Source organism: Phaethon lepturus, unplaced genomic scaffold (assembly GCF_000687285.1).
Source record: "Phaethon lepturus isolate BGI_N335 unplaced genomic scaffold, ASM68728v1 scaffold10220, whole genome shotgun sequence".
NCBI lineage: Eukaryota > Metazoa > Chordata > Aves > Phaethontiformes > Phaethontidae > Phaethon > Phaethon lepturus.
In genome coordinates, this window is record NW_010509801.1 from 29,482 (window position 1) to 40,541 (window position 11,060).

The 11,060-nt window shown below is 41.0% G+C and overlaps 2 protein-coding genes across 2 annotated transcripts in view; one reads left to right on the forward strand and one right to left on the reverse strand.

Moving 5' to 3' along the window:
• LOC104619900 (glioma pathogenesis-related protein 1-like) overlaps positions 1-1,326 on the forward strand; it is a 10,391-nt gene extending 9,065 nt beyond the window's left edge. The window contains exons 5-6 of the mRNA XM_010285984.1: positions 1,065-1,091; positions 1,175-1,326. Of these exons, the coding sequence (XP_010284286.1) occupies positions 1,065-1,091; positions 1,175-1,326 (179 nt within the window). The remainder of the gene's footprint in view (positions 1-1,064; positions 1,092-1,174) is intronic.
• A 4,213-nt stretch (positions 1,327-5,539) lies between these two features.
• Positions 5,540-10,742, reverse strand: KRR1 (KRR1, small subunit (SSU) processome component, homolog (yeast); the record flags this gene model as incomplete). The annotated part of the gene is made up of 9 exons (XM_010286094.1): positions 5,540-5,868; positions 7,502-7,595; positions 7,721-7,798; positions 7,967-8,137; positions 8,687-8,743; positions 9,380-9,463; positions 9,558-9,683; positions 9,903-10,037; positions 10,567-10,742. Coding segments are annotated over 9 exons (1,061 nt in total), but the record flags the coding sequence as incomplete, so codon positions are not given.
• Between the last annotated feature and the right edge of the window lie 318 nt (positions 10,743-11,060).

The window sequence follows — 11,060 nt, forward strand, 5'->3', positions numbered from 1 at the left end:
CAGGAGGCAGGCACGGTGCTGTCCTGTTCCTAAATATAGCCTGAAAACCTGCAGTCAGAAGCCAAGTGAGCAGTGATGCGCAAAGAGAGGGGAGGAGGGCGGAAAAAGCCTGTTTTCTGCCTTGGGGAGTGATGGGATGGGGTCTGCTCTTTGGATGCTGCAGGGTACGATACAGGAGAGGTAGTGGCTGCAGTTGAAGGTGTTACTACACCTGCCAGAAGTTGCTGCTTGCAGAAACAGGTAGCACAGAAGGGGCTACACATCCCCTCCCGGGGGCTCCAGGTTATAACCTGGTGCATGAGCTGCGGCTTGAGCTGGTGCAGGTCCAAGTGAGCCTTGCCCCCACCGTGCCGCTGTGGGAGGGGAGCGCTGCCATGGCACTGCCAAAGCTGCTCGCTCCACCGAACATCAGCCAGGCCATCTGCTTTCCCCTAAGCACTGGGAGGGAGCCAGGCCAATGTGCCCTGCGCAGGTGTGAGAGCCCTTCACAGGGATGTGGTGCTCAGCCTGAGCCCCCGGCAGCCCACCCGATTTCGCCTGCCCTTGGCTTTGTGATGGCCAGACGGAGTCAGGAGGGGTGGAGACCACCTGCAGTTCCCATAAGAAGGACAAGGCACTGTGGTGTGGACATCTGCCCAGGGGGGAGCTGAGGGTATGGTCACGCTTCTCCCTGGCACTCCACCCCAACGAACTAACGGAGCGGGAAGGTGGCATTCAAACGCCAGCACCTCAGGAAGGAGAGGGAGTCCCTGACAGACAGGACTATTTAACGTAAGCTACAGGCAATGGATCTTAAACACAAGGCGCTGGGCAAAACCCAAAGTGATCTTATGAAGCCTGATTGGGGGAATGAGGTCTCTCTACACCAGCCACTGGCTGAGGGGGAGAAGTCAACACGGTGACCAAGTGCTCCTCAGCAGGTCTTTGCTTCATCCTGGACAGAAACACAGCTGCCATAGCTTTATTTGTGAGCCCATCATGGAGCTCACACTTCATTCCCTTTTGCTTAGACTCCCATTGTTTATGCGTAAGTCTGCTGACATTCACTTCTTTTCTCTCTCCAGAAAACACAGAGCGTGATAAAGTCATTAGTAAGTATCACCAGAGTTACTGCTTCCCTTTGTTGCCCTTGGTGCAGTTATACTTGAAAACAAGTAACTTGTTTTGTTCATAGGTGATTCCAGGTGGCATCCAGACTGGGACAGACCTGCCTGTGACGAGTACTGCATCACCGTTATTGTTTTAAGGCTGTTACTCCTGATACTGACAGTTCTGGCCACCTGGCTCCTACCAAAATACTGGTCTATAGCACCTGCCAATGAGTGACACACATGCAGAAGACCACGAGAGCACTTAGATCAACTCATCCCTTCCCCACACATAAGTTCTTGGCAGCAAAAAGATCGGTAGAGACTTCATGTGCATCCACAGGTGATTTAGAAGTACAGAAATACTATCTTCGTTTCAGGCAGCAGCTAGAAGAGCTGATAAGCAGCTTTCTCATTGCTGAATAAGAGGAACCAGAACCAATAACTGGTTTTAAATTACCCATGTATTTTTTCAAAGTGGAGTGGTGTGAGCAGGATCCGGTGGGTACGGGACCATGCTGCCCAGGCAGCACACTGAGGTGCAGGCAGCTGCCTGCCATGCTTGCTTAGGAAGGTGCTGGAGGGCACCCACCCCTGGCCGAGGCCCCAGGCAGAGCACACACTGCTCTTGTTCCTATTGTCCTCTGTCCTTGGACACTTCTCCAGCAAGATGCACAGTAGCCTGGAGAAGTTTTCATTTCAACATTTTTTTTAAGAATTTTTGGACCCTTGTGAGCTCTGGCATTTGCATCCTGGGGCAGGCAGTGCACTTCTCAGTCTTGCAGTGCACTGGGGACACTGGTGCTTCTCTTTGCTCAGAATTTGGTTTTAAACGCGTCATCTGTGCCAAGTCATAGTTTCATGTGTGTTTACACATGATTATGTATAACCACAATTGTTCCTTTTTTCCTTCTGTCTGAGCATAGAGGTTTTGACTGCTGTTTCAAATAAATCATTATTTTCTGCTTCCCATGTATGGCAATCGTCTATTTGCAACATGATCTAAAGCTTAACTGCTGATGCATGAAAAAAACTCACATTCAGCTCCAACCTGCACAATGCTGAGAAACACAAGGCTGGGAGATTGCATAAAATGCCAACTAAAATCATGCTGTGCCCATAGTTATGCCTCTGGTTCAACAGCTGCCAAGGGAGGAGTCTCCTGCAAGCCGCGCATCTGGAGCAGGCAGAAAGCAGCAGCGATGGCTGCTGTGTTCAGCTGGGCATGTCCTCTGCTGACCGCAGTCGCCCAGATCTAGTGGAGGCTGGAAGGAGCAGAGCTGCACAAGCTCACAGCTGGACTGTAGCGATCCATATCTATTCGGAGGCGGGCTGAGATGCCTCCATGCCAGGCCCCTCTGCAGAGCACGGTTGCACACTTATGTAAAGAAAGCCGGGAAGCTCCCCTCGCTGCTTCATTTCTAGGGTACTGCCCCTGCAGTACCTGCCAGCGCTTCTGCATAGCCACTCCTGACCCCGCTACTGGGGTGGATCTTAACTGAAAACCCTGGAACTGGGACCCAAAGTTTCTTGCATAAGGGCTCCCACTCCAGCAAAAAGCCTGGCACAGGGTCTGCCCCACTGAAGTCACGTGCAGTTAGATCCTACTACTGCAAAGAGAACCGCAGGAGAGGGAAGGGCACACACTGCTGGGTCCAGGGAGCAAAAACGAGCTCAGAAGGAATTCTCCCCTGCATAGTTTAGTCTATGCTTGGTCTCCAGGAGAGTAAACAGAACGAACACAGATCCCTTAAAGTTCAAAACATTCACAACACTGTCATTGAACTTTATAGGTCAACAGCTCTAAGGAAATACCATAGAAAAAGTTTAATTAAAAAACCTGTAAATCACTGGGGCTTAGGGGAAAAAATCCATAAGTTTACAACACGGTATCTTTCAAACAAAAAAAGCCTGAAAGTCAAAAGGTCAAAACTAAATAAGTATTGCATGTCATTTTAAGGACATCCATTTAACTCCTGATGATCAAACTAATTTGAGTTGTCCACGTTTATCTTCTGGCATATGCCCATGAATTCCGTATGATAAATGCAAAACACTGATATATAAATACAGCCTTTGGGTACTTTTTTTGCAAGTTTCTAAACTCTAAAATCAGTTTAATGAGATAATTTGCAATAGTTCAAGCTGTGTCTGAAAATACCAAAAAAACTTTCGCACCCTTCCCAATCCATTTTGTTTTCTATTCTTTGCTTTTTATATAAGCGTTTGAACTGTATAGCCATATTCTCTCAGAAAAGAGGTGCAAAAACCACGAACAGTGCCCACACAGCCAGTTACTGTTCAGATATGGACTCTAAGCAGACAAATCCTTTGATATCCTTTGATTTAACTTGCCTACAGTAATATGAGTTGGCTTTCTTGATTTTCCAGTTTAAGTAAATAAATGTCCAACCAACAATCCTTGAGACCTGTCAACCGTGACAGCTGAAAAAGATTGAACACAAGGCAAAGCCTTTTTACCCCATAACAATAGGACAAGACGCCCTGAAGTCTGTGAAGAGTTTTACTATGGATAGGGATTTGATGCAAAAGCCACCTAGATGCCTCAGCTGTGGGTCTTGAATTAAAAAGAGCACACTTCCATGGATGTATATATAATTTAAGGCCAGGCTGCCATCAAGCTGAGCTACTGTTTCCTGCCCTGCAATGCAGGCAACCAAGCAGTTAGCCGATGCAGCAGGAAAACACTTTTTTGTAGGGCGCTTTCAGCTAGATCAGATTCCTGACATGAAATGCCAGCCTGTCAGACCGGTGTAGGGCAACCAGCCCTACACTTGGTTTTAATTTTACCTTTTTGAACAACAGAGGAACACCTGTGCCAGTCCTCTGCAGTGATAGGGGCCTTGTCCAGTCCAGATTTGAAACAAGGACTCTCCCTCCCCTAATACACTCACGCTCCTTCCCTGGCTACAGTCAGACTCCTCCTTATGGGCTTCTAGCTCTGGAGGCTCTTCTGTTAAAGCACTCATTTGTGGGATCACGCTGCCAGAACAGCTGTTTAAACTCAAGTTTTTGCAGTGCCTCCTGTTGAAATTAGTCCTTTCACTGTATGAGAGGTTTGAAATACCTGACTGGTACTGAACTTAAGTCATCCCTGTACATCATCAACTGCTAAACACCAGCTGGTGTTTCTAAAAAGCTGTGCATTGTGCTGGTATCACTAAACCCATCAGCTCACTGCAGTTTCCAGGATGTGTGCTTGTGACTTACTGATCATATTCTCAGTGAAGTATCTGTTGAAGTATTTTCCTGATTGATTCCACAAGTAATTAAACTGCCGTTTATCAACAATGCAGTCCTTAGAAGGATTGAGAGTGTTCTTTCCTTAATAATTAGGTGCCAAGAAGTGATCACATAACTGAAAGGCACACTAAGGCTAATGTTGTCCCCTACCCTAAAGAGCAAGCATCTTTGCTATTTCTCAATGCACACATACCGGCTATTTAACCACATATATTCTAAATTCTTATTTATATATGCAAAAAAGGAAATGGCTGTGTTTTCACTTACTAGTTTCAAATAAAAGGTCACTAACCTAAAAGCAGCGAGTTGCAATGTTCTAGCATAATCATTTCCACTGCACATGCAGGTGATCAAAATTCCAAAGCCTGGCAAAAGCACTCCAACACAGTCCTGAAATTGGTGTGGATATACCACCTCCTGACTATTGCATTTGCTTCTTTAATCTCAGATGTATGAAATAAGCCACATCTGCTCTTCCGGTGAACTTTATCACATCACAATTTACATTTTCAGGAAACTAAAAACACCTAAGCTTCCTTTAAAAAGGGGGAAGGGCTTCAAAAAAAAAAAAAAAAGAAAAAAGAAAGGAACACAATTTCTTTCTTAAGACTTTCTTGAAATCCAGAAGACATTTAAGAATATATTTAAAGAAAGACAACAAGACTTTGTGCTTTCCCTGCAGCACATTCTGTGTGGAAAGATACTTGCTTTGTACCACATTCTGTCTAACAACCTCCAGGATAATGCTAATAAATGACGGTTTATTAATGGCATTCAATTAAGATTATAATTTGCCTACTTCTCACATGAAGCTGTGAGCTTGTTTCCTGGAAAACAACATGTAGGTTGTACAGTAAATGACTAATAAAAGGATTTAAGAACAATGTATTAAAATAGTTTATTAACACCAAGACAAGACACACAAAAATAATCAGCTTTTACAGAAACAAAAACATAATACAGTAATAAATCTGACCCATTTTGCAAATGTTATCACCATAACTGAGGCTGCGTATAGTCTGGTAGTCTTTCATAGAAGAATTACCTTAAACTCCCACACCAGTGTTTAACATTCTGCATCAAACTCTTAAGTGTTTCTATTACGAAACCTTCCCTTTAGGCAGATGGATATTAATCCATGTACACTCTCTTACTTTTCTCAAACAACACAGCAGTGCAGATTTTCTTCACCAACCTTGACCATTCTGCACAGCTGCTTTAGGTCCACTAATTAAAGTGTACTTACAAAATGAGAATGTCTTCCTACCTAGTCTTTTCTTGTCCACATTATACTGACAGCAAGAAGTCTCAAATCTTCCAAGTGTGAAAATGTTCATTAATGGAGGAGAAAAGTGAGCATCTCGGGTGGTAAACTACTACTTTTTCTTTTTTTTCTTTTCATCTGCTGCAATTTTTAACTTGACTTCTTCCACAGGAAGTGCTCCTAATTTCTTCTTCTTTGCATTCTTTACCTTTTCCTTGATAGCTTCAATATCAATTTTTTTCTCAGTGGAAGCTACATAGTAAAAAACCACAAAGACAACAGACATGAATTCTACTTTTTCTACATTTTAATAGTCTGTAAGATGACTTCATATGTAAACACAGTAAACTGCATCATGTGGCACTGGACTCATTTTATGTTCACTAATGATTTTATAAACTATTCTAGTAATCATTTTTGTAGAAACTAGTATTATCCACAAATCAATTTCAGCAGAATTCAAAGGAGAACGGTCATATAAAAAAATCCTATGCAACTGCCTTTGAACACAGATGCCACACACTGCACACATGCAAACTATTATCACCCACTCCTCAGACCACAGATGTACTCCTCCAAAATTAATACATACACGCTCTCGTGGACATAGGCCGATTGGCTTGGTTGGTCTCACGTAAGAAGAGAAGAAATTAATTACTGAGTTCTCACACCCGGAGGAGCTTTCCTGGCATTTTGTCTTTTTGCATGGAACTAAGGTGGCAAGATCCCAAATATGCCTGTCCCATCCTTACACTCTTTACTCTTCCCCTGGCCACCCATTAACGCTCGCTGTCAGAAACAGCATGGGGTGGGCTGAGGGAATATGATACAGATCTTAGATCTGAGCCCTGCATGAAGACCTTTAGAAAAGACTTCTACAGGGAGTGCCAGCGTACTTAAGTAACACTTCATGCTGAGCAACATGAATACCCTACTCCTATGTTCATCTAGGTGATGGTATTTTCCCTTTTGGGCATGAGTCATGAGGTTGGATCTAACTCTTCTATCTCACACAGTTAATTCCTACATCTCATTGTGGGTACCAGCTCTCCTGCTTGGATCTTGGTTCTTCTCTACATACAAACTATTGCTGTCATTTATTCTTGGAAGACTGAAGGATTTGAGGTCAAAACTCACAGCAATTAGAAAAGCACAGTATTTGAGATACAATACAGTCAATAGCAGGATTATTGAAAATTTACTGCCATCACAAAAAAGTACTGTCAAAGCTGCAAAACACATATGCTTTTCGAGAAACATGAGCTTTTCAGTTCATAACAAACTATGCAATATATAGTGTAATAATACGTAGGTAGTATATCTAATACAAAACGTACATACTACATCTAATAAATTGAATATGTAGTATAATCGATGAATCCAAGAAAACAGACGACTTGTTTCTCCAGTGCATAAAAACCAAATCATCTAAGAACACAAGTTCTTACTCTGCATATAGTGTGGTTTCACTTTAACTTTTAGAAAAGCTATTTATCCTATCTTATACCAATACTTACTTGTGGAACAAGTTTCCAAGTATTGCTTTCAGGCTTCTTTTTCTTAACAGAAAAACCATCTGAGTGCAAAAGTTATGGCAGCTTCACTACAAGACTGAAAGTCAAAAACTGATGTAGCCAGAAAAACTAACTCAGATGGCTGCCCCAGTATCTCCCATCAGGAAAATGTTCTAGAGAACTATCATTTTATAGGTACAGAATTATGGGCTGCATGATCTCTCTACTGTCCCTGGCAACTCCAGGCATGGACTTAACCACTAGGATTTTTTTTGCATTTTTCTTATTTTCTACAGCTGTACTTCTGCAAAATCACTCAGTCTAGGAATCAACAGCAAAAGGTTATAGAAGAGGAAAAAATAAATGGTTACCTTTCTTTGTTTTCGCAATTGGCTTTTCCTTTGGTGGGATAAAAGCTTTATTTCTTTCTTCTTGTCTTTTCTTGATTGCATCTGCTTGCTTTGCCTACAGTTGCCAATAAAAAGGTCAAATATAAGCACAGCAGGGCATAAGGGACAAACAAACAAAAAAAAAAAGCATTTGACTGTTGACGTGGATTTTAACTGAACAGTGGGTTAGAACAACTTTACCTTTATCTCTGCCACTCGCTTTCGTTTCTTCTGTCTTTCTTTTAAGAAGTATTCACCACTTGCCAATTCTTTATCAACCTGAGTAAGACAGTTATCGAGACGCTTTAGGTAATTATACAGCATAGCCAGATGTATAGCATCAGGAAATCAGAATTTGACAGAAAAGGCCTCTCAACCTCCTGTTAACAAGAACAGGATTTCAAGTCATGCTATATTCCTGCATAAGACAACAAAGTTTCAGCTGACCTGGCTTTCTGGCTGTGGAGGTGGGAACGGTGTGTACTCCTTCTTAGTATTTTTGTTCTTTGGCTCCTTGCGTTTTTTCAAGTTTTTCCGCTTGAACTTAGGCAAAAATCTTTCCCAACTTTGTGACCTCAGTTCAGGATCTTTTGATAATTCCCTTTTGATCATCAAAGTCTTCAGTAGTTTTAGAATGTCCCAAAGAAATTGTTAAAAAAAATAGTATTATACTAATTATATTACATATAATTATAATATATGATATTATAATAGCCAAGAACACCAAACTACAAGCTTTACTAAACTTTCTTACAGTGAATATGCTACATCCGAACCTTCCATCTCACATTTCAGTAAGAGCAGAGGGGTTTAATTATGAACAGAGGAACCAGAAAGATAGGCGTGTGTCAAAATGAGGACAGAATGCACTGGAGAAGGTGCCTGAATTTAAATGAGCAAGTATCAAGCTAGTAATCAAAGAGAGGAAATTTTATACACACTTTTCCTTTGATGTTTTTTCAAATACTGTTAAGGATATTATGGCAATATAACCTGGTAAAATGGAGGATATCAAAGTCAGGTGTGTTGTTTTTTTTTAAAACAGCACAGTACAGAAATTCTAAAAAATAGATCATCACACAGAAGCATGTAAATTATTAACGTACATCTCTCTGAGAAGAAATAGTACTTTCTTGTAAATAAAGATGCACAGTGGACCACACTAACCTTAATGTTGTATATGGGATGTATATTCTTCATTGTGTCCAGAACAACTTTTCTAACCTGTATTTAATATTATTATTATTAACAACAACAAACAAAGAACAGAAAACTCAGCAAGTATTTCATAATCTAATGAATTAAAATACCAAGTATACTATCATGCTTCCTCTCCACTTCCCTAAAGTAGGCAGATTTAAAAAGCTAACGCACATAGCTAACTGGAAGGCACAGCACTTCAGAAATACCAATAACATTGTCACATTTCTAATACACTCCATCATGCTCCACAAACATCACTTTCATGTGACCCTGGATTTTATGGTGTCACAAGAAACTTTTGCTTCTGACAAGCATTCTTCTCCTACATCATTACTAAGAATTTTTGATGTTCCTTAACATTATGTATCATTAACTCTGCAGTACTTTCACTCATAGATCTCTTACCTGAAATTACAAAAATTCTTGCTAAAAAAAAAAACATTTCAGAAATACTTTTTTACTTCCAAGCCAGAAAGATCTCAGTGTCTAAAAAAAATTCAGCAGCTAAGACTATGGACGTTCATGGTAAAGTAGCCTACTAACACATAGCTGAAAAGTCAGTGAGATACTCCTGAGGTTGCCCTATGTTGCCTCTTGTCTGCCCTCAAGCTGGGCACTGAAGTATGCTACACAAACTGCTTATCTGCTTTCCCTTACCTCTTTCAGCCCACTAAAGGGTCCAAGAGCTGAAACAGTGTTGCCTTGCACCATAATATAACAATTCGTTAACAGTTCCAGGGCCTACACCAAAAAAAGAAATGAATAAGTGTAAACTGAAGACCTGACACAAATCTGTGTCTAAGAATTTTCTGGTTACTCCACCTATTGGAAATACCTTCAGAGTAGATCCTTTTGGCCCAAGAAGTCGTCCTCTTCTTTTTATAAAAGTGTCTCTCTTCCTCACCAGAGAGCCTATTTTAATGATGTCACATGCAACATCATCCTGAAGGATACGAACTGCCTAAAAAGACAAGTGGGCAGCATCATCTGAATGCAAATGTATTATTCAAAAGAGTCAAGATAATACTGCAGTTTATTCTTCTCACCTCACTTTCAGATATATTTACTTTATATTTTTTATTTTACTTGACTCACTTGAGAAATCCCACATTTTAAAAACGTACTATTTTCTAAGTATCGTGATAGAATTTGCTACAAACTTTCAGGATTTAATACAAACCTGTTCAAATGGAACACTTCTTGCCAGAAGTTTTATTAAATCTCTAGCCCTGATGATTGCATACGGATCAAAAGTCTTCTTAGTGGTAGTGACGGTCATGCTTCCTTCAATTAGATCCAGCGTTGCATTCACGTACTGCAATATTTGAAAAGAAATAGTGAATCAATCTCTAAATAAAGAACCTCAGAATTCATCTTTGGTGGTAAGAAGTTAACGAACAGAACATTACATACTGAATGCAGATAAATTTTCCAAATTTCCTAAAGTGACTTTCAGCTTGAGGAAACTAACACACAGACACACACACAAGAGACTGAATGTATCTGTCACAAGGCCCAAAACACCACCTCCCTCATCTCCTTGAATTCAAGTGCAACAAAGTTGTCAGCATCTAGATGATGAAACACTTACTCTGCTGACAGGATCTGTAAAGAACTCCAAGTCTGGCTACACAGACCTTCACTGATTTCGATGACAATAAAAAAATGACACTACCAATTCTAAACAAGAATCGCACAGTAGCTTCTAAACAAGAAACAAGCACAGTAGAAATATACACACGTACAGAATCGAAAATCAACTTGCACTATTTTTATAAGCCTAAGTAACAGCTGTTATCTCCCACAAGATAAAACATAGTATCACAATTAGTAAGTATGCATACGTGTTCACTCAAGGCTTTCTGGACGAGCGGCCAGCACTCTTTCAAGTATGCTTCTCTGTACTTTGGGAATAACGTTGCAAAACTGCTTTCCTCCAGCAGCCCTTTGGGATTATCTTCTCTTGTAAAGGCTGGCTCTTTCCACCCATCTGGCACAGTGAGAAGTTCAGATTCATCAACTGTTATAAAGAAAAAAAGTTGGGTTTTTTCTCCTCTTTCATCAGCAACTATTACTTCTCCTCCCCTTTTAACTATGAAAGAGACAGTTACTCAAAGCAAGGGCACAAAGTTCTGTTTCATACTCTGTTCAATGCATTTTGCATCTCTTTTGACCTTAAAGAAGTTATTGCTTTAAGGCATTTATTTAGAATAAAAAAATTTCCACAACTGAGACAAGCGCTGTGGACAGGACATTATACAAGAATAAGCCACACCAGGGTAAGGCGAGCAACCCTAGCACTGTGAGGCCTGGTACACCACTCCTCGCACCCAACACC